Source organism: Leucoraja erinacea, chromosome 48 (genome assembly GCF_028641065.1).
Source record: "Leucoraja erinacea ecotype New England chromosome 48, Leri_hhj_1, whole genome shotgun sequence".
In the NCBI taxonomy this organism is placed as follows: domain Eukaryota; kingdom Metazoa; phylum Chordata; class Chondrichthyes; order Rajiformes; family Rajidae; genus Leucoraja; species Leucoraja erinaceus.
This window is the reverse complement of record NC_073424.1, coordinates 577,108-601,215: the sequence shown is the minus strand read 5'-3', so window position 1 is coordinate 601,215 and position 24,108 is coordinate 577,108. Positions and strand designations below refer to the sequence as shown.

At 42.3% G+C, this 24,108-nt stretch overlaps 2 protein-coding genes across 6 annotated transcripts in view; one reads left to right on the top strand and one right to left on the bottom strand.

Annotated features, from left to right (window-relative positions):
- The window catches only part of LOC129715037 (polyadenylate-binding protein-interacting protein 2-like), an 87,651-nt gene extending 76,754 nt beyond the window's left edge, over positions 1-10,897 (top strand). For all 3 annotated transcript variants that reach the window (XM_055664871.1, XM_055664869.1, XM_055664870.1), the window contains one exon: positions 4,996-10,897. In XM_055664871.1, coding sequence (XP_055520846.1) covers positions 4,996-5,052 — 57 coding nt within the window. In that variant the 3' untranslated portion in view covers positions 5,053-10,897. The remainder of the gene's footprint in view (positions 1-4,995) is intronic.
- A 3,709-nt stretch (positions 10,898-14,606) lies between these two features.
- LOC129715036 (uncharacterized) overlaps positions 14,607-24,108 on the bottom strand; it is a 67,138-nt gene continuing 57,636 nt past the window's right edge. For 2 of the 3 annotated variants that reach the window (XM_055664864.1, XM_055664865.1), the window contains exon 10: positions 14,609-14,924. In XM_055664864.1, the coding sequence (XP_055520839.1) occupies positions 14,873-14,924 (52 nt within the window). In that variant the 3' untranslated portion in view covers positions 14,609-14,872. Of the gene's footprint in view, positions 14,925-24,108 lie in introns of all 3 variants that reach the window. The other variant, XM_055664867.1, reaches the window with a different exon arrangement.

Genomic DNA, 24,108 nt, shown 5'->3' with positions numbered 1-24,108 from the left:
CAATTCCACAATCTTTCTTTCAAAAGTTTATCTTCCACCTCGTTAAATACCTCTAATTATCTAGCCTCCACATTCTGCGATAGGGAATTACAAAGATTAATCACTCTCTATGGAAAGAAATTGGCCACCCAACTCAACCTTGTTCCATAAGACATAGGAGCAGAATTAGGCCATTTGGCCCTTGACCTGCCCACTTATTAAAACATCTTGATATCTGGGTGTTTCTGTAAATAAGGGTACCAATATGTGACATGGGTGGCCAAATTTGAAAGTTATTAAATTATAATTAAATATCACAGCATTAAATATGGGCCTACCTATGATCCTTTTGCACTAATTTGTGATAAAAAATCGACCAACATTTGACCAGTATTTAATGCTTTCAAAATTTGAGGGGGGAAAACAAAAACAAATCATAATAATTATTTTTTAAATATACATAAATGAGAAAGAATATAGTAATTTATAGTTAATTTACTCAATTTACCTGAACCAAAAGCATCTGTGTAGACAGGAGCATACTTTCAATGAGACATGGCATTATCACTTTCGATTCCCTTTGCCACAGTGCACACACTTTACAACATAGCAACAAACAATGAACATTTAATGGAATTTAAACATTTCTATAGGAACTAAAAGCAACATTTACGAGAAAATAGACAATAGGCGTAGTAGTAGGCCATTTGGCCCTTCGAGCCAGCATTCAATGTGATCATGGCTGATCATCCCCAATCAGTACCCCGTTCCTGCCTCCTCCCCATATCCCCTGACTCCGCTATTTTTAAGAGCCCTATCTAGCTCTCTCTTTAAAGCATCCAGAGAACCCACCTCCAGTGCCCTCTGAAGCAGAGAATTCCACAGACACACCACTCTCTGTGAGAAAAAGTGTTTCCTCGGCTCCGTTCTAAATGGCTTACTCCTTATTCTTAAACTGTGGTCCCTGGTTCTGGACTCCCCCAACATCGGGAACATGTTTCCTGCCTCTAGCGTGTCCAAGCCCTTAACAATCTTATATGTTTCAATGGGATACCCTCTCATCCTTCTAAACTCCAGAGTGTACAAGCCCAGCTTCTCCATTCTCTCAGCATATGGCAGTCCCGCCATCCTGGGAATTAACCTTGTAAACCTACGCTGCACTCCCTCAATATCAAGAATGTCATTCCTCAAATTAGGGGACCAAAACTGCACACAATACTCCAGGTGTGGTCTCACCAGGGCTCTGTACAAACTGCAAAAGAAGGAAAAAGTGCAAAAAAGATTTTTACTAACCAATAATACCAAGCAAAAAAAAAGTGAACACAGCTTTCTTCAGAGCTCAGAGTGCCCACAACGTGACCACTTGGTTACTGTCTCTCATACTAATTTCTAAGCCCCCTTGCAAAATGTTGGCATGTAACCCACCACGAGGCCCGTGGTCCAGGTCAGGGTCATCACAATCACGTTGCTTGAATTTTTTTTTTTTATCGTGACGAGTGCAAAAACCATTATAGCATTGACGAAGTCAGAAAACAGGAGGGACAACAGAATTAGACATCGATAAAATAGGTGAGCAGACTAGATTTTTACTTCAGGATTTTAAGTTCTATTCATTATTAAGTATTTCAATGGAAAACTTAAACACAAAATATAAACAATTAAAAAGAAACAATAAATATAAAAACATTTAAGAAAAATAAACTGTGGACAAAAAAACTGGAGAAACTCAGCGAGTGAGACAGCATCTATGGAGAAGAGGAATAGGCGATGTTTCGGATCGAGACCCTTCTTCATAAAAACAGTTCCGCTGCTTTTAATTCACACATTTCACACGTGACACTCACGTTTTGCTGCAAAAACATTAGGCATCAGAAAACCATCAAATCAGGTGATAAATGATAAAAAATCATAAACATAATTAGAATTTGGCTTATAAAGAGTTATTTAATTGCAAAATCAATGTGATTTTTTTGGGGTATAAATTAGCCTAAAGGATTTGATGAAATCCTGCTTGAAAAATGTCACAAATAAGGCAAGAAAACACAGGGACATATCTGATATTTTTCTTTGTAAAAACGGATTTATTTGCCACATCTCATTATTTTTGGCTATACACCATGATCTATCCTACTTAAAACACAGGATATGAAACAATGAGATTATTACATAAAAAAACAGAAAAATAACCTGGAAGTTTGGAGACCTGCAGTTTCTCTACTGAGTGCTATATTTACGGAAACACCCATCTACCCTGTCCTGCCCCCTCAGGATCTTTAGTTAGGTCACATTAGATCATAAGTAACAGGAACAGAATTAGGCCATTACACCCATCAAGTCTACTCCGCAATTCAACCATGGCTGATCTATCTCTCCCTCCTAACTGCATTCTACTGCCTTCTCCCCATAACCTCTGACACCCGACTAATCAATAGCGTCACCGCTCATTCTTTGAATTGAATTGAATCCTTTATTTGTCATTCAGACCTTAGCTGAATTAAGATAGGGCATATTTCTGATGGTCTGCATCTCAGGGTACTCAAGGAGGTGGCTCTAGAAATCGTGCACTCATAGGTGATCATTTTCCAATGTTCTATAGATTCAGGATCAGTTCCTGTGGATTGGAAGGTAGTTAATGTTATCCCATTTTTCAAGAAAGGAGCAAGAGAGAAAACGGGGCATTATAGACCAGTTAGCCTGACATCGGTGGTGGAGAAGATGCTGGAGTCAATTATTAAAGAAGTAATAATGGCGCATTTGGATAGCAGTGAAAGGATTGGTCCATATCAGCATGGATTTATGAAGGAGAAATGTGACAAGTAAAATGGATGAAGGAGAGCCATTGGAAGTAGTGTATCTGGACTTTCAGAAAGCCTTTGATAAGGTTCCACACAGAAGATTAGTGAGCAAAATTAGAGCACATGGTATTGGGGGTAGGGTATTGACATGGATAGAGAATTGCTTGGCAGACAGGAAACAAAGAGTAGGAATAAACGGGGCCCTGTCAGAATGGCAGGCAGTGGCGAGTGGAGTGCTGCAAGGCTCGGTGCTGGGGCCGCAACTATTTACAATATATATTAATGATTTAGATGATGGGATTAAAAGTAACACTAGCAAATTTGCAGATGATACAAAGCTGGGTGGGAGCGTGAACTGCAAAGTGGATGCTAGGAGATTGCAGGGTGACTTGGACAGGTTGAGTGAGTGGGCAGATGCAGTATAATGTAGATAAATGTGAGGTTACCCACTTTGACGCCAAGAACAAGGAGGCAGATTATTATCTCAATGGTGTCAGATTAGGAAAAAGAGAAGTGCAACGAGACATGGGTGTCCTTGTACACCAGTCACTGAAAGTAAACATGCAGGTGAAGCAGGCAGTGAAGAAAGCCTCCATAACGAGAGGATTTGAGTGTAGGAGTAAAAAGGTCCTTCTGCAGTTGTACAGGGCCCTGGTGAGACCACATCTGGAGTATTGTGTGCAGTTTTGGTCTCCTAATTTGAGGAAGGACATCTTTGCTATTGAGGCAGTGCAACATAGGTTAATCCCGGGATGGCAGGACTGTCATATGAGGAAAGATTGGAAAGACTGAGTTTGTATTTACTGGAATTTAGAACTCTTATAGAAACATAAAAGGACTGGACAAGCTAGATATAGGAAAACATTTCCCAATGTTGGGGGATCAGGGGCCACAGTCTAAAAATAAAGGGGAGGCCATTTAAAACTGAGATGAGAAAACACTTTTTCATCCAGAGAGTTGTGAATTTGTGGAATTCTCTGCCACAGAAGGCAGTAGAGGCCAATTCACTGGATGAACTTAAAAGAGAGTTAGATCGAGCTCTAGGGGCTAATGGAATCAAGGGATATGGGGAGAAGGGTTACTGATTGTGGATGATCAGCCATGATCATAATGAATGGCAGTTCCGGCTTGAAGGGCCAAATGGCCTCCTCCTGTACCTATTTTCTATGTTTCTATGTTATCCCTTGAATTAACCTGGTGACTCTCTTTTGGATTGTCTCCAATGCCAGTATATCTTTTTCTTAAATATAGGAGACAAAATTCAAGTATTCCAGGTGTGGTCTCTCCAATGTCCCGTGCAATTGTAGCAATAGTTTCCTACTTCACCATCCAGTTCTAGGCACCTAAAACACGCAAGAACACTTGACCCATACATCTCCTTTCTTACGTATGCTTCTATTGTTTGTGTCTGTCTAAATTGCTCTTAAACATAGCAATTGTACTATCTCCTCTGGCAGGCATTCCAGATATCAATCACGATCTGTGTTTAAAAAAAAATCGGTGCACCTCAGATCTCCTTTAAAACTCACCTTTTATGCGCTTAGCATCTGAATAATATTGTGACTATCTATAGACAATAGACAATATCAACTCTGTCTATTCCTCACAATCTTAGATACTTGCATCAGTTGCCAGCAAAATGAGAGTTGGTCATGGCATCGTGTCCAGCACTGGCATTGTGGGCCAAATAACCTTTTCTTGCACTGTTCTGTTATTTGTTCTAATGGAAAGGCCTTGGTTTAATCTGGGAAGACTGAAATACCTCTGAACTCCTGTGAGGGGGGGGGGGGGGGGGGGACAATTCTGCTCGTTTGACAATCACCTCGTCTGTGAATCAATCCTGGCATATCCCTCCAATGTAAGAGAGACTAAATCTTGTAGTCACAATGAACTGCAGATGTTGGTTTGCAAAAAAAAACATGGCTGGAGTAACTCAGCTGATCAAGCAGCATCTTTGGAGAACGTGGATAGGTGATGTTTTTGGTGAGGTCCAGAGATGTTGCCTGTCCCACTGAGTTACTCCAGCATTTTGTTTTTTAAAGAGACCAAATCTTGTTTTTGTTTTTGCTTTTGATATATCCACGCCATTGAGTGAAAGCAAGAATCACTTCCTTCCCATTCAGGATATTGTTGTCAGCCGTTTGTGCAGTTTAAAAAAAATAATACTTTGTGTTTGACTAACCCAAACAAAATCTAATTGTTTCCTCTTTCTTCCCTCTAGAGTAAAAGTACTCTGAATCCTGACGCCAAGGAATTTGTTCCTGGAGTGAAGTACTGAAATTTTGAGAGTCTTGTAGGCTGCCCTCTTCTGGAGGAAGCAAAAAAAAAAATACAATTTCTGAACACTGTGAAGCGAGTCACTTTTTAGGATGGCCAATTGGTTATAGATGCTATTGGATTACCCACCCTCTCCCTTTCCCCATGCCGAAACTTGTTTAGATCGAATGCTCTTTTTTTTTTTAAGCTTCATTGCAGAAATAACTTGGTCCTTTCACAATTTCTGATATGTGCAAGGGTTCGGCTGGTGTACAGTATTCTATTTGCCACGTATCACAATGAGTCTGCTACTTTAAAACAACTGGTTCTCGTGGTTTGACGGGAGGAGAACAAAACAAATTGCCAGAGTCTTGTTCAGTTTAGAGACCTTTTGCATGTCTTGAAAGATGGGTTTAAAGTGACAGTGCCTCCCCTTTTTTTTAAATACGTTAAGAATTGGTGTCAGCATAACAACAAAAGCACTTTGCCAAAAAATATATATTCTCTAAGAATAACTACAAACTGCTGGAACCCAACTTGCACTGCTCTGGGTCTCTTACTGCCTGATTATAAATGTCCCTTTCTTCTAAATTACAAGAGCCTTATAAAGGTGGGGTGGGGGGGGTTGTGGGATGGATATAAAAAAAAGAACAGTATTACCGCTACCATTGCCGGTAGTTAGTTTTATTGTCTGCAAGATTATCCTAAAATAATACTAGCAGTAAAGGGAATGCTCTAGCGGCTAAATGTGTTACAATACATATTGTGATATTTTATTTAGAAACTATGCGTATCTTTCTTGGGGCATTATTTTTGAAGTGCAGTCCAAAGTGGTTTTTTAAAAAAAAATGAATTTTGTTTATCTGGAATGGGGCTGTGGGGGGAAATCCTTCAAATATGTAAAAAAGAAAATTGGGTTGCACTTTTGAAAATTGTATATTGGGTTTGGGGCTGTTTGGGTGGGAATCAGGACAAAAGGTTGCTCATTGGTAAAGAGTGCACAAATGCTCAACCAAGAGCATTTTTAACCAGCAAGCATAGTGATCCAGTTCATTACAAATTTCTCCAATGGGTCATTGTTTGTGTCTACTTTGATGGTGAACATGGCACTGCCGTTCCAGTCTTTCTCGTTTTCTCCCTCTCTCTCTTTCTCTTTCTCTCTCTCTCTCTCTCTCTCTCTCTCTCTCTCTCTCTCTCTCTCTCTCTCTCTCTCTCTCTCTCTCTCTCTCTCTCTCTCTCTCTCTCTCTTTCTCTCTCTCTCTCTCCCTCCCTCTCTCTCTCTCTCTCTCTCTCTCTCTCTCTCTCGCTTGTTCTCTTGCTCTCGTTGTCTCTTTCACTCTGTCCCTGGGAAGATGATGGTGCTCCTTTCAAGAGCTGCATTTCTTTTTGTCATTTGGTGTTAATGCAAGTGGGTGCAAATTTACTGGAAAATAGAGTTTTATTTTAAAGAAAAACAATAAGGTACTTGGCCACTCTTCAGCTTATGTCAGTGAGAAGTTAGCAAGTTTAAGGGTTGAAAGGTTTTTAAAAAGATCATGAATATATTCTTTATTGTAGTGGAGATGTGCATGTTCTAGACCTGATAGTATAAAGGTGGTTTGCAGGTACTCTAATTTAAGTAGAGATGCCAATATTTTTGTTACACATTGTGTTTTGGTGGGAGGGAATGGAATATAGCTTACACTTAGAAGCTTTTATGAAATTAAATTAATTCAAAATCCCTGATGATCCTGCACAGGACAGATTTAATTATGGTGGGGTGTGGGAAATTTCAAAGCCTAATTGTCCATTTTTCTTTGTGAAAATTCCACGTGTGGAATGATGGGCAAGCTTCGTGCTTTGGTTATGACTTTTTTTCTGTGCTAAATGAAATTGGGTTCTATGGTATTAAGTTTTCAATGAAATGGGCAGCGATTTTCTTGTGGATCAGACCTCATTTTTGCTAACTCTTTCCTTTGATTTTCAAATTTGAAGGTGCAGAATTTCTTCCCAAGCCTTATGTCGGCCGATATTATTTCCCATTTTTAAGCCATTATTCTTTATAATGTCAGTTTCCTGCCACACCAACTGTTATCAGTTCTTGTTCCTGCAGTTGCTTAGTGATAAGAAACACTCAGATATCTTGAGTGCAGTTGCCACAAGAAATGGTTTGGCAATTTGCGTGATGCGTGCGGTCCTTTATTCATTCCCTTCACCCACTCACCCTGGTTCTGGATTTACAGCAAAGGTTGAAGTTTCAGTAGAGCGCTTTAATAAATGAGGAATCTTCAAATTATGTTGTTATACAGCATACCAGGTTGTGACATAATCCATGTGACTTCCAGATTGAACCGCGCTTCAGTGCTATCTTTAACATCAGCAATGCCTTCTGCACAACAAAACCTTTGCTGAAACACTTTATCCAAAAGTATGTTATTTCTACAAACTGGGTGGATGGTTATGGTAGCATTTTGAGTCATTATGGCCCTTTAAGGTGGAAATTATATTTGTCTCCCTGTGACATGATATTTTAAACGTTTTCCCCTTGCAGTCCTGCCAATCAAGGCCTGTTCTTTAATGTTCATCTTCTAGAGTTCATTGTGCTTGTAGAAACACTCATGCCAGTTCTATTTTAGGCATTGGTCATTTATAATTATAACCTCAGCACACTCACATGCCAACAGCACTCACCGCTAATCTAAGGCAGGGTGAAATGCAGTTCCTCAAACTTTATGGCCCGACTGAGGGAAATTGCTTATTAATGCTGAATATTTGTGACTTTTGTACTGCGATTTCCAGAAACCCATTGCAGCGCACACAAATTTACAACCTTTTTTTTCTGGACGTCAGTCCTATCAATCTGGAGGGTTGGCAGCTATATGATTGGGTTAAAAAAATAATTTTGGTCTCTGCTGTGGCCCAGTGAATAAAGGCATTGCCCAGAGGCCCTGAATTTGGTTATTGGTGATTGCCAAATGAACATATCTCTACAGCAGGAGCAGCAGTGTTACTACCTCACTTGGCACCCTTGGACAAAGGAAGACATCTTATCAAGATGCCACCTGGTTTCTTATCTTGTCTGGTCTTGATAGAAGCCTTCATATCTGAAGCTTGTTGTGTTCAGTTTTTCTTTACTGACTCCGGCAGTGTAGTTGTTATTTTTTTATTTGGTTGGTTATCTTTTATGGGTCATATTTGAATTAAGTGTAGCTGATACCAACAGAACAATATTTGAGAATGAATTGAAGATTACAATTTGAATGACATGGCAGGTTGCTTAGGAGAGGAATGTATGGCATGGCAATCTTCCTCAGTTGAAACATCCACCCTGTCCTTTATTATTTTGTCCTTTTAAAAGCTAACCTTGATTTAAATGTGGTCGTTTTTTTGGAGCAGTTGATTTTAGTTGGCAATGACGTGTACCTGTTTTCATCAATTCTTATTATTTTATTCAGCTTATCCATCTGCCAAAAGGGAGAATAGTGAATAGTGAAGCATGCCCTGTTGTAGATGCCTCCAATGTTTTGTCATAATCATACATTTTCAGAGGGTAATAATTCAGCTAATGCTTGAATTTCGGTGAATTAGGGAGTTACGGCTGCTTAAATCAAAGCCATCCAAAAAAATGGGGTGCAGGTAACCTGTTTAAAGCAGCAACCATCCTTTCTCTTAAAAGGCTCAGCCTGGTTAGTCTTGAGTATAACTGGAAAACTGCCTATCTCAAATTTAGATTTACCCTGGTGTAATTCTAACTAGTAATCATCAGATGGGAATGTAGGTATCTTTCAATAAAATTAGGTTCAATTATAATGTTTAGATTTGGTAACCATTTTAAAATATTTTACAAATATTTCCAGCAGTCAACCATGAATATTGTTAATGCCCGTGCAAACTAACTATATGCAGTATTTTTGAATATATTAAATCTGATGGAAGTATATATTGCTATATATCTGCCAGCATCTTTGGAGCAATAAGATAACTGCCCAAGAAAATTCAGTTCTGTACCTCGTGTCACCTTCACTGAGTTTCTAACTTGATTGTACCAACCAGAACCTTGTGAGAATTGTGGAACTCATGCTATATTGTAATCGTGAGATTTTACCCTCTTCCTTTTGTGCTGATGTTTCGAAACCACAAGTAAACAAACAAGCTCTCCAGTCCTGGAACGTCCTGTCTTATTCTGCAATTGGCCTTGTACTTTGGAAAAATTGGAGGTAAAACGGGAATTTTTTTTGTCTTTCGGTCAAGGCATTTTAAAATTCATGTTGAAAGTTATCAAAGCTTTTAATCAGGCATAGCAACTTCATGGTAACCTATTTTATGGATAACACCTTTCCTTTCTCCTATTCCGTGCATACTTTACTATTGACTTATTTACTGCCTAGCATCGAGAGCGGAGGGTGAGCGGGTGCTTTAGAACACCAGGTCGGCATATGACAGAGAGTTGATGTTGTCACCCTAAGATTACGAATGCCAGTTTTTGCAGGAACAAAAACGGTTGATAGCAGCTGTTCTACACTCCTCCAGTATTCTGGCTGTTCCACGTGTTCAGGATGTGCATGCAATAATTCAGCATTTCTCATTCATACCTTCATACAGGGATATAACAAAGAAGGAAACTTGAGCACAAGACTGCTGGACTAGTGTAGATGGTCTAAAAGGACTGGGACTCTGTACCTTTGGCCTCACATTTCAAAATTTGCTTTTTAACTGGAGGAATTGGCACTGGTACTGGAATTGTGGACCCTTCCCATTTTCTGTTAGTTTAGGTCATAAATTAACCTTTGAAACCTATTTGCTTGGGTCAGTGGGTACTTAGTACTAAGATATTTAAAGGAGGGGGTATTTTGCTTTTCATTCATTCAATGCCTGAGGACCACATTTAGAAAACCTCTGCATGTGGAAATCGTTTCTGACATTACAGCAGAAAACATGCATTAAAAAAATGCTTTCTAGCAATTTGGAAAGTCATGGGGTTGTGAAAGACGCTAAAGAAGTGCAAGTTTTTTTCTCTTGTGAAAAGATTACGTCAATCATGGCCAAAAATAGGGGGGGGGGGGGGGATTGAAATAGCCTGTTAAGCAGTACGTTAAGCTTATGAAACCAAAATATTTAAATTTAAAAAGAAAACCTCAGTTGAACATAGGAACATATTGTGTCTGATTTACTTCGCTCATTGGCTGTTTTTTTTTTTTTTTCAAAGATCTAGCACCGACACTATGCATAAGAGGGCAGGGCAGTATCCTGATTCGTTTGCTTACAAATCTCGTTTTGCTTGTGCTGAAGCTCAAAATCATCAAACTCATTGCCCGTTACAAACCAGTTTGGCCGATTACAAATTTAGACGGCGTTTGGTGGGTTGGACCGTAATTCCGTTGGCTGCGGCCAACACACGTTCAAGTGGAGTTCAGGTCATTACTCCTGTCTCCTGGGCATCTACCAATGCCACTCCATAACTGATTTTCACAAGGTGAACTGCAGGACCTTGTAACTCAACTCTCCACCCTCCCCCCTCCCTCCTCCCCTTAAACCCCACTTCAATGGGATTTATCTAGGATCTATTTTAGCAAGAAATAACCTTCGTCCCTGCCCCAAATAGCCTCTAAATTGCCGCTGTGTATACTTGGCCCATGAATTTCAGTTACACAGTATCACTGTTGCTGTTTTGCTGGCTGGTAAATAATGGGTTGGGTCACTCCTGCGGTAAAGTCTGTTTAAACCACAGTTGCCAGTACATTTCTGTATTAATACCATTTCTGTATTAAAAATTGAGTTCTCAGCATTTTGTCGAGACGAGGGTATTATCCGAATGTGTTTGCGGATGTATCGCCTTTGTTTATTGTTAATTATCTGACACAAGTGTGGAATAAACTTTGTAATTTACAGTTTTGTTTAGTCTTTTTCTTGAGCTGTTTCTGGAAAGGGAATTTTAGAGAAATAAAACCATCATAAATTTTAATTTAAACAAATGTTTGGTGGAGCAACAAGATCGACTTGCCTTTTATCAGTATTTATATCCACATAGGCTTTGCACATCAGCTTATCAATCAATCAACCTTTATTGTCATCTTGCAAGCAACAGTTGTACAGTGCAAAATGAAAAGACGTTTCCCAGGTAATACCGGAGCATCGCACATGAAATTTAAAACATTTCACACATAATAACACTAAAAACAATCCAGTCCCTGATGGAACAGTATAAATAGTTAAAAGCAGGTAAAACATCAACGTTGAAATACAGTAAAATCAATCATAAAAATGTCCGGGGCAGCTGATTTGAGTGGCCAGTGCCAGTTATTAAAGTGTCCGTGCCTAGCCTCAGAATCAGGTGACTGTGAGTACAGAGTGACTGTTTAGCAGCCTCACAGCCTGTGGTAGGAAGCTGTTTAGCAGTCTTGTAGTCCGGGCTTTGATGCTGCGATATCTCTTGCCTGATGGCAGGAGATCCAGGTGTATGTGGAGGGGGTGCAGTTTGTTTATTGTATTTGTATCATTGTTTATTTGCACACTTCCGTGTTTCCCAATAGAGTCAGCAGCCTGGAAACAGACTTCTGCCCAACTCGTGCATGCCGACACTTTACATTTCCTTATCTTTGTCTCCCTCTCCCCTGCCTCAGTCTGAAGAAGGACCTGCCGTTCCTTTCTACACATGCCTTATCTAAGTGGGTCTCATTTCCCCTCGTTTGACCCTTATACACCTCTAAACCTTTCCTATCTTGAGTTTAATTTATTGTCATGTGTACAGTGAAAAGCTTTTGTTGCGTGCCTGGCAGCGGAATCTACAGTGGCTTGCAAAAGTATTCATAACCCTTGAACTTTTCCACATTTTGTCACGTTACAACCACAAATGTAAATGTATTTTATTGGGATTTTATGTGATAGACCAACACAAAGTGGTGCATAATTGTGAAATGGAAGGAAAATGATACATGGTTTTCAAATTTTTTTACAAATAAAAAACTGAAAAGTGTGGCGTGCAAAAGTATTCAGCCCCCCTGAGTCAATACTTTGTAGAACCACCTTTCGCTGCAATTACAGCTGCAAGTCTTTTGGGGTATGTCTCTACCAGCTTTGCACATCTAGAGACTGAAATCTTTGCCCATTCTTCTTTGCAAAATAGCTCAAGCTCAGTCAGATTGGATGGAGAGCGTTTGTGAACAGCAATTTTCAAGTCTTGCCAGAGATTCTCAATTGGATTTAGGTCTGGACTTTGACTGGGCCATTCTAACACATGAATATGCTTTGATCTAAACCATTCCATTGCAGCTCTGGCTGTATGTTTAGGGTCGTTGTCCTGCTGGAAGGTGAACCTCCGCCCCAGTCTCAAGTCTTTTGCAGACTCTAACAGGTTTTCTTCCAAGATTGCCCTGTATTTGGCTCCATCCATCTTCCCATCAACTCTGACCAGCTTCCCTGTCCCTGCTGAAGAAAAGCATCCCCACAGCATGATGCTGCCACCACCATGCTTCACAGTGGGGATGGTGTGTTCAGGGTGATGTGCAGTGTTAGTTTTCTGCCACACAGCGTTTTGCATTTAGGCCAAAAACTTCAATTTTGGTCTCATCTGACCAGAGCACCTTCCTCCACCTGTTTGCTGTGTCCCCCACATGGCTTGTGGCAAACTGCAAACGGGACTTCTTATGGCTTTTTTTCGACAACGGCTTTCTTCTTGCCACTCTTCCATAAAGGCTTGATTTGTGGAGTGCACGACTAATAGTTGTCCTGTGGACAGATTCTCCCACCTGAGCTGTGGATCTCTGCAGCTCCTCCAGAGTTACCATGGACCTTTCTTCTTGGCTGCTTCTCTGATCAATGCTCTCCTTGCCCGGCCTGTCAGTTTAGGTGGACGGCCATGTCTTGGTAGGTTTGCAGTTGTCTTTCCATACTCTTTCCATTTTCGGATGATGGATTGAACAGTGCTCCGTGAGATGTTCAAAGCTTGGGATATTTTTTTATAACCTAACCCTGCTTTAAACTTCTCCACAACTTTATCCCTGACCTGTCTGGTGTGTTCCTTGGGCTTCATGATGCTGTTTGTTCACTAATGTTCTCTAACAAACCTCTGAGGCATTCACAGAACAGCTGTATTTATACTGAGATTAGATTACACACAAGTGGACTCTATTTACTAATTAGGTGACTTCTGAAGGCAATTGGTTGCACTGGATTTTATTTAGGGGTATCAGAGTAAAGGGGGCTGAATACCTTTGCACGCCACACTTTTCAGTTTTTATTTGTAAAAAAAATTTGAAAACCATGTATCATTTTCCTTCCACTTCACAATTATGCGCCACTTTGTGTTGGTCTATCACATAAAATCCCAATAAAATACATTTACGTTTGTGGTTGTAACGTGACAAAATGTGGAAAAGTTCAAGGGGTATGAATACTTTTGCAAGCCACTGTATATACCTATCCATATTCCGTTAAAAGCACCTGCTTCCACAACCTCTTATGGCAGATCGTTCCATATATCCACCGCCTTCTGAGGGAAGAAATTGCCCCTTAGGTTCGTATTAAACCTCACTCCTCACAAACCTTTGTCCTCTGGTTCTGCAAGTAAGAATTTCATTGTCCTATGTGGGGCATATGACAATAAAACATTCTTGACACGATTTCCCCTACCCTGGGTAAAATGCTCTGTGCATTCACCCCATGTATTCATTGGGTCATAAGTGATAGGAGGAGAATTAGGCCATTCGGCCTCACAAGTCTCCATCATTCAATCATGGCTGATCTACCTCTCCCTCCTAACCCCATTCTCCTGCCTTCTCCCCATGACCTCTGACACCTGAACTAATCAAAAATCTATCTCTGCCTTAAACATATATCTAGCCGACTTGGTCTCTATAGCCTTCTGTTGCAAAGAACTCCACAGATTTACCAACCAACCAGATTCACCCAGCTTTGTGTCATCTGCAAATTTGTTTGTGTTACTGACTAAATAAATTTCTCATCTCCTTCCTAAAAGAACGTCCTTTAATTCTAGAGACATGACCTGTAGTCCTAGACTCTCCCACTAGTGGAAAAGATCCTCTTTGGAGCCACCTTTGATTCAGGATTGCAGCAGAGATCTCGACTACGTGAGTGGATTTTCTAGTGTTTAGAAATTCCTTGACCATTTGTTGAAACCCATTTTGGACCACAAGGTCATAAGTGATAGGAGCAGAATTAGGCCATTTGGCCCATCAGGTCTACTGTGCCATTCAATCATGTAAACCCCATTCTCCTTCCTTCTCCCCGTAACCTGTAACACCCATACTAATTAAGAATCTATCTATCTCTGCTTTAAAAATATCACTCCCATCTCTCTCCATCTCTGGACCCTCTCCAGAGCCAGCACATCCTTCCGCAGACATGGAGCTCAAAACTGCTCACAGTATTCCATAGGCGGCCTGACCAGCGCCTTATAGAGCCTCAGCATTACAACCCTGTTCCATACTCCGTAATGCCCTTAAAGTTTTAAGCACAACTTGCTGGCGTGACTCATAGGTTCATAATTGAAAAGGAGCGGAATCAGACCATTCGGCCCATCGAGTCTACTCCGCCATTCAATCATGGCTGATCTAGCTCTCCCTCCCAACCCCAACTCAGGTGTTTTGAAGAAAAATCATGCTTAATCCTCCTTTATTTTTGCTTCAGTTACAGCGGACAGTGGATTTAAGAGTTCTGCATATGTAAACAGCGTTGTTGAGGTTACAAGTTGTCTCAGATTCTGGGCTAGACGGTGGAGTGGTTACATGTCAGCTTTGGATGTGGTGCAGACGGACGATGTGGAGGATCTTGTGGTGTTGGGGGGGGGGGGGAGGGTGAGGCAGCACATCGCGTGTTCTCTTCTCCCATCTTGTACACCTGGCAACCTACTCCGTAGAAATCATATTGTTTAACCTCGCCAACCGATTACAACTCCGCCTGTAATCACAGAGACCATCATATTAAAGGCTAGTTGTAGCAATGTTACAAAATTTTGAGATTTAAAAAATCAAGTCTGCAATTTATCCCATCAGATAAAGCATGACAATAAGTTTAATTTGACACCTAATTCACTTTCATATCTCAAGTAATAAAAAAGTTATGGCCATTTTCATACTCGGAAATTAGCATCTTGTTCCCTATTGATTTTCTATGGACATAACAAAAAAGCTGTGATCGAGGACAGTCAAAAGCCCATAACCTTCTTAAAAATTAAGAGAACTGAATGAAATTTTCAGTTATCATAGATTGAACCATTCTGAAACAAATATAAAATAATCTTAATTGGAGGACCTGAAATTAAAGCATATAATTAGTTAGTTACCCAATTGTAGCTAATTTCAAACTTCAATTACTAGATCTAAACATCTATCAATTTCTTAATAAATGATTAACATTTTTAAATAGCCCAAGTGTCCAAATAATATTCACAAATAATTCACAATAAAACATGATTTTTAAATCTCATTTACATCAATTTATAGGCCAAATGGAAGGAATTTAGTGTTCATTTGCTGTAAATTAAAGTCAATTTAAATCGGCTTTCTAGTGGGTTCCTGTGAACGCGCTGGTTTAGAACGTTCACATTGCTCTGGATTTGTGCCCTCAAATGCCCAGAAAAATACTGCGGGATATAAAGAGCCCAAAATGAACTATTCGCTATAGAAAACTTTATTACAGGGTTCTTAAGAAGCCCCTTTTAATGTAAAAATAAGGTACATACCTTTAATTGTTTGCTTTATAAAACCCTGGGGCTGCGAGAGGTTGCGTGTTGAGAGAGTGATTTTTAAACTACTATAAATATTATACAAGGCCATAAAAACTAATAATACCTTTTGCGACGGGGTCTTCCAGCGATTTTCCGTTAATGATTTACTAGGCTGAACATTTTCGATTGCAACAGCCTAGTAAAAATCGCGTTTTAAACCCGCCCCCTCTAAACAGCGCCAAAATCACACAAACGGGGCTGGGACAGATTCTCAGACACGATTCAGGTAGGTTTCATTTTAGTTTAGTTTAGAGATACATCGTGGAAACAGGCCCTTTGGCCCACCACACCGACCAGCGATGCCCGCACACTAACACACACACACACTAGTAAGTAAGTAAGTTTTATTTATATAGTTTTAAGTCAACTCGCATTGACACCAAAGTGCTTTACATAAAATAGATAATAAGTTTCCATACAAACCATAGAAAAAGGTTAAAAAAAATAGGGACAATTTACATTTATACCAAGCCGATTAACTGCAGATCTGTAGAGAAAACCCACGCAGGTCATGGGGATAGCGTGCAAGCTCCGTATAGACAGCACCCGTAGTCAGGATCGAACCTGGGCCTCTGGTGCTGTAAGGCAGCAACTCTACTGCTGCGCCACCGTGCCGCCCACTGTGTTAAATTTGATGGAATGTGGACAATAATAATCCACAATACAAGTAGACAGTGGCTCAGCGGTAGAGTTGCTGCCTCACAGTGCCAGAGGCCCGGGTTCGGTCCTGACTACGGGTGCTGTCTGTACGGAGTTTGTACGCTCTACCTGTGACCTGCATGGGTTTTCCCTGGGTGCTCCGGTTTCCTCCCACACTCCACAAAGTGTTTCAAAGATTCACAGTATCTGCAGCATTTTATATTCTCATGTCACAATGGCCAGGGGTTATGGGGGAGAAGGCTGGAGAATGGGGTTAGGAGGGAGAGATCTATCAGCAATGATTGAATGGCAGAGCAGAGTTCATGGGCCAAATGGCCTAATTCTGCTCCTATCCCTTATAACATTGGGTTAAAGATAACTGGGGAAAGACAAAGATGAAGGTGAACAGAGACATTGATTAGTGATGACTTATAGCAGAAATTGTGACCAGGTGTAGCTCCTCATGAAGCTTACATAGGAAACATAGAAATTAGGTGCAGGAGTAGGCCATTCGGCCCTTCGAGAACTTTGCACCGCCATTCAGTGGTGATCATGGAACTGATCTGCCACACTCAGTATCCCGTACAGTTCATTGGCTTCTCTCCATACCCCCTGATCCCCTTAGCCACAAGGGCCACAGGGGGTATGGAGAAATATAGGGATGAACTGGCCTCGACTACCCTCTGCGGCAGAGAGTTCCAGAGATTCACCACTCTCTGTGTGAAAAAAGTTCTTCTCATCTCGGTTTTAAAGGATTTCCCCCTTATCCTTAAACTGTGACCCCTTGTCCTGGAATTCCCCAACATCGGGAACAATCTTCCTGCATCAAGCCTGTCCAACCCCTTAAGAATTTTGTAAGTTTCTATAAGATCCCCTATCAATCATCTAAATTCTAGAGAGTATAAACCAAGTCTATCCAGTCTTTCTTCATAAGACAATCCTGACATCCCAGGAATCAGTCTGGTGAACCGTCTCTGCACTCCCTCTATGGCAAGTGTTGGGGAACTGGAGCAGTAGCTGGACGACCTCCGGGGCCATCCGGGAAAACGAGAGTTTCCTGGACAAGACCTTCAGTGAGGTTGTCACACCAAGGATACAGGACAAGCGAAGGCGGGTGACTGAGAGAATGAGGAGTAAACGTGGAGTGCAGGAGACCCCGGTGGCTGTACCTACTGAAAACAGGTACACCCTCTTGGGAGCAGACGACACGACAAGATTGAATGGTAGCCAGGGCTGTGATTCCAACCCTGGTGCCGAGGCTCAACGGGGAAGAGTGACGTCAGGCAGAGCCATAGTGGTGGTGGGAGACTCCATCGTAAGAGGTGTGGACAGGAGATTCTGCGGCAGCAGGCGAGACCCCAGGATGGTGTGTTGCCTCCCTGGTGCTAGCATCCAGAATTTCTCGGAGAGGCTGCATGGCATCCTCAAGAGTGAGGGGGAGCAGCCGAAGGTTGTTGTGCATGTTGGCGCAAATGATAGAGGTCGGAGAGGAAGGAGGTTCTGCAACAAGAATTTACGGAATTGGGTAAAAGACTGAAAAGCAGGACCTGACCTGCAGAGTAGTGATCTCAGGATTTCCTCCAGTACCTCATGCTAGTGAAGGTAAGAACAGGAAGATTGGGGAAATGAATGAGTGGCTGAGGAGTTGGTGCAGGGGGCAGTGGTTCCGATTTCTGGATCATTGGGATCTCTCCCGGGGCAAAGGGTGACTTGTATAAAAGGGACAGGTTGCACCTAAACTGGAGGGTGACCAACATCCTACCGGGAAGGTTCGCTAATGTTACACAGGAGGGTTTAAACTAGATTGACAGGGGGGTGGGATCTAGTGCAGGACAGAGGCACGTGAGAGGCTAGGAGTTGGTATGGAGGGTGGTGTGGGAAAGGTTAAGTCAAGTCAAGTCAAGTCAAGTTTATTTGTCACATACACATACAAGATGTGCAGTGAAATGAAAGTGGCAATGCTCGCGGACTTTTGTGCAAAAGACAAACAACAAAACAACCAAACAAATTATAAACCCAATCATAACACACATATTCTTTTACATAATAAATAATAGAAGGAAAAACGTTCTGTAGAGTTAGTCCCTGGTGAGATAGGTGTTTACAGTCCGAATTGCCTCTGGGAAGAAACTCCTTCTCAACCTCTCCGTTCTCACTGCATAGCAGCGGAGGCGTTTGCCTGACCGTAGCGGCTGGAACAGTCCGTTGCAGGGGTGGAAGGGGTCTCTCATGATTTTGTTTGCTCTGGAGTTGCAACTCCTGTTGTATAGTTCCTGCAGGGGGGTGAGTGAAGTTCCCATAGTGCGTTCGGCCGAACGCACTACTCTCTGCAGAGCCTTCTTGTCCTTGGCAGAGCAATTCCCAAACCAGATGGTAATGTTCCCGGACAAGATGCTTTCCACCGCCGCTGTGTAGAAGCACTGGAGGATCCTCGGAGACACTCTGAATTTCCTCAATTGCCTGAGGTGGTAAAGGCGCTGCCTTGCCTTACTCACCAATGCTGAGGCGTGTGATGACCATGTCATATCCTCAGAGATGTGGACTCCCAGATATTTAAAACAGTTCACCCTATCCACAGGATCCCCATTTATACTCAATGGAGTGTACGTCCTCGGATGATGTGCCCTCCTAATGTGCCCTCCTAAAGGTTAGTGGACAGAATAGGCAGGTGAAAGGCGGAGAGCGAGGAAGGAGGGTTGGTTTAAACTGCATGTATTTTAATGCAAGGGGCCTGACGGTTAAGGCAGATGAGCTAAGGGCGTGGATAGGTACGAGCCACTGGGACGTTGTAGCCATGACTGAAACCTGGCTCAGGGAGGGGCAGGACTGGCAACTCAATGTTCCGGGGTACAGGAGCTTCAGGAGAGATAGGGATGAGGGAAAAAGAGGAGAGGGGTTGCATTGTTGGTTAAGGAGGATGTCACGGCTGTGTTCAGAGGTGACATTACAGACGGGGTTCGTCCATTGAGGCTATATGGGTTGAGCTGAGGAACAAGACAGGGATGATTAGGTTTAAGACAGTTATGGATCGGGACGGAGAGGGTCCACATGTTAAAATGCTCAACTGGGGTAAGGCCAACTTTGAGGGTATGAGAGAAGGTCTCGATCAAGTTGACTGGAGCAGGTTATTTGAGGGGAAAGGAACATCGGCCAAGTGGGATGTTTTTAAAAGTTTGCTGACGAAAGCTCAGGATGTGTACGTCCCCGTTAGAGTGAAGGGCAAAGCAGGCAAACGTAAGGAAACTTGGCTGACAAAGGAAATTTTGACGTTAGTGAAAAACAAGAAGGGTGCATGGGACAGGTGTAGGCAGCTGGGATCAAGTGCATCCCTGGAGGAGTTTCGGGAAATAAGGAGTAAACTGTAAAAGGAAATCAAAAGGCAAAAAGAGGCCAGGAGATAGCTGTGGTGGGTAGCATTAAGGACAATCCCAAAAAGATTTTATAAATACATAAGGGGGAAAAGGGTAACTAGAGAGAGAGTGTGACCTCTCAGGAATCAAAGCGGATCACCTCTGTGTGGAGCCACAGGAGATGGGCAAGGTCCTCAATGAGTATTTCTCCTCTGTATTTACCGAGGAGAAAGACAGTAGGACGGAGGAACTTGGAGCAGTCACTGGAAGTGTCATGACAGCAGTCAGGGTTACCGTCGAAGAAGTACTGAAGGTACTGTCGTGTTTGAAGGCAGACAAATCTCCGGGGCCTGATCAGATATATCCGAGGATGTTGCGGGAAACTAGAGAGGAAATTGCGGGAGCCCTGGTTGAAATTTACGAGTCATCTATAAATACAGGGGAGGTGCCGGAAGACTGGAGGGTGGCAAATGTTGTACCTTTTTTCAAGAAGGGCTGCAGGGAAAATGCTGGGAACTATAGGCCGGTGAGCTTAACATCTGTAGTTGGTAAGTTACTGGAGAGTATTGTGAGGGATAGGATATACAGGCATTTGGATGGGCAAGGGTTGATTAGGGACAGTCAGCATGGTTTTGTACGTGGGAGGTCGTGTCTCACAAATCTGATTGATTTTTTTGAAGACGTGACCAAAAAGGTTGATGAAGGCAGAACTGTAGATGTTGTGTACATGGACTTCAGTAAGGCGTTCAACAAGGTTCCGCATGGTAGGCTGCTCTGGAAGGTTAGATCACAGGGGATCCAAGGAGAGATAGTTGAATGGATAGCAAATTAGCTCCATGGAAGAAAGCAGAGGGTGAGGGTGGAAGGTTGCTTCTCGGACTGGAAACCTGTGACTAGTGGTGTGCCTCAAGGTTCGGTGCTGGGCCCGTTACTGTTTGTCATCTACATCAATGATTTGGATGAGAACATACAGGGCAAGATTAGCAAGTTTGCTGATGATACAAACGTCAGTGGGTTTTCAGACAGTGAAGATGGTTGTGAACGATTGCAGCAGGATCTGGATCGATTGGCCAGGTGGGCGGAGGAATGGTTGATGGAATTTAATACAGAGAAATGTGAGGTGTTGCATTGTGGGACATCGAACATGGGCAGAACCAAAGATCCTATAGCATAGCAAGATAGTCCACTTGACGAAAGTGCCGTAGTTGGGTCATGGGTAATCTTCAGCACCATTTTGGTAACCGGCTTCCGTCTCCGTCTCCGCACCAAAGACCGCTGTAGGATCTGTGGTCTCGGATACAGTCGAGTCCTCGTGGCAACATCATCGTAAAAATCTTCTCCTCTAGAAGCATTTTCTTTCTGCCTCTCTGCCTCACAATAAAAAGCAAAAAGATGCCTATGTTCCTTCCACAGTGTGTGGGGAGTCTGGCCCGGAACAGCATGGCTGGGATGCCAGGGTAATGTTGCGGGGAGGTCTGCAATGTATTTTTATGTAATGTTGTCCCTTGTCTGGGCCTTGAGTCCGAAATAAAGTTTATGATTATATATAGAAATCTGGAGAAATATATATGTGTGTGTTCTATGATTATATACATCTATATAAGATTCATGTATGTGTGTATGTGTGTTCTTTCCTACACAATCTAATCAGTTGTATGGTCGCTGAATAAAATCATCCTTTAGCTATACATCATTTGTTAATCGAGCTCGAAACAAATTTTATTTTGTTAAATACTTCATTTAGATAACCCCACCATTACAGACAGATCTCATTCCACTCTCCGGTTATTGGGAAGACAATAGACAATAGGTGCAGGAGTAGGCCATTTGGCCCTTCAAGCCAGCATGCCATTCAATGTGATCATGGCTGATCATCCCCAATCAGTACCCCGTTCCTGCCTTCTCCCCATATCTTTAAGAACCCTCTCTTGAAAGTGTTCTAGAAAGAACTGCAGATGCTGGAAAATCGAAGGTAAACACAAGTGCTGGAGAAACTCAGCGGGTGTGGCAGTATCTATGGAGCGAAGGAAATAGGCGACGTTTCGGGCCGAAAAGCTGATCATCCCCAATCAGTACCCCGTTCCTGCCTTCTCCCCATATCCCCTGATTCCGCTATTTTAAGAGCCCTATCTAACTCTCTCTTGAAAGCATCCAGAGAACCGGCCTCCACCGCCCTCTGAGGCAGAGAATTCCACAGACTCACCACTCTCTGTGAGAAAAAGTGTTTCCTCGTCTCCGTTCTAAATGACTTACCCCTTATTCTTAAACTGTGTGGCCCCTGGTTCTGGACTCCCCCAACATCGGGAACATGTTTCCTGCCTCCAGCGTGTCCAAGCCCTTAACAATCTTATATGTTTCAAGACCAGACCTGTTTTATTGTTGAAAAACAATTCCGTAGACACAAAAAATCATTAAGGAACATTCCAAGAGCAGAGCGTCTGGAATCTTCATATTGCTATTATTTTACCAAATACCGCAGTTGTGAACAGTGTGATTAGATGAATTACAGAGTGCAAGAGTAATACAAAAATCAACTCAAACACAGCACATGAGCCATTTAAAAATATTTTTTTTTAAACATTAAAAAAGAAAATTAACAGAATTATAATTTATTAACATATTAATCATTAACAAAAATTAACAGAATTATGAAATAACAGTTATGAATTATGAATCCAACCATATGTCACACACACAAACTTCCCCCGGTACACTGCGAGAGGGATATACAAAGTCGGGTTGGGTTACTGAAATGGCCCACGTGCTGCTCCGTTGCGTGCTACACGTCAGCCCATTGGATTTAGCAGGAGTGGACTATCTTGCTGCGCTATAGGATCTTTGGGCAGGACGTACACAGTAAATGGTAGACCTCTGGGTAGTGTTGTAGAGCAGAGGGATCTAGGAGTACAGGTGCATGGTTCCTTGAAGGTCGAGTCGCAGATAAGGTTGTCAAAAAAGCTGTTGACACTATGGCCTTCATCAGTCAGAGTATTGAGTATAGGAGTTGGGAGGTCATGTTGCAATTGTATAAGACGTTGGTGAGACCGCATTTAGAATATTGTGTTCAGTTCTGGGCACCGTGTTATAGGAAAGATATTGTCAAGCTTCAAAGTGTTCAGAAAGGATTTACAAGGATGTTGCCAGGACTAGAGGGTGTGAGCTATAGGGAGAGGTTGAGTAGGCTGGATCTCTATTCCATGGAGCGCAGGAGGATCTTTTAAGGTATACATAATTATGAGTGGAATAGATCGGGTAGATGGACAGTCCCTTACCCAGAGTATGGGAATCGAGGACCAGAGGACATAGGTTCAAGGTGAAACATAGAAACATAGAAAATAGGTGCAGGAGGAGGCCATTTGGCCCTTCGAGCCAGCACCGCCATTCATTGTGATCATGGCTGATCGTCCCAATCAATAACCCGTGCCTGCCTTCTCCCCATATCCCTTGACTCCACTAGCCCCTAGAGCTCTATCTAACTCTCTCTTAAATCCATCGTGATTTGGTCTCTACTGCCCTCTGTGGCTGGGAATTCCACAAATTCACAACTCTCTGGGTGAAAAAGTTTTTTCTCACCTCAGTCTTAAATGGCCTCCTCTTTATTCTAAGACTGTGGCCCCTGGTTCTGGACTTGCTCAACATTGGGAACATTTTTCCTGCATTTTTCCAGCTAGCTTGTCCAGTCCTTTTATAATTGTATATGTTTCTGTAAGATCTCCCCTCATCCTTCTAAACTCCAGTGAATACAAGCCTAGTATTTTCAATCTTTCCTCATATGACAGTCCCGCCGTCCCAGGGATCAATCTCGTGAACCTACGCTGCACTGCCTCAATTACAAGGATGTCCTTCCTCAAATTAGGAGACCAAAACTGTACGCAATACTCCAGATGTGGTCTTACCAGAGCCCTATACAACTGCAGAAGAACCTCTCTACTCCAATACTGAAATCCTCTTGTTATGAAGACCAACATTCCATTAGCTTTCTTCACTGCCTGCTGTACCTGCACGCCAACTTTCAGTGACCGGTGTACAAGGACACCCAGGTCTCGCTGTATCTCCCCCTTACCTAACCTAACCCCATTGAGATAATAATCTACCCCCTTGTTTTTGCCACCAAAGTGGATAACCTCACATATATCTATATTATACTGCATCTGCCACGCATCTGCCCACTCACTCAACCTGTCCACGTCACCCTGCAACCTCCTAACATCCTCTTCACAGTTCATACTGCCACCCAGCTTTGTGTCATCCGCTAACTTGCTAGTGTTGCTCCTAATTCCCTCTTCCAAATCATTAATATATATGGTAAACAGTTGCGGCCCCAACACCGAGCCTTGCGGCACTCCACTCGCCACTGCCTGCCATT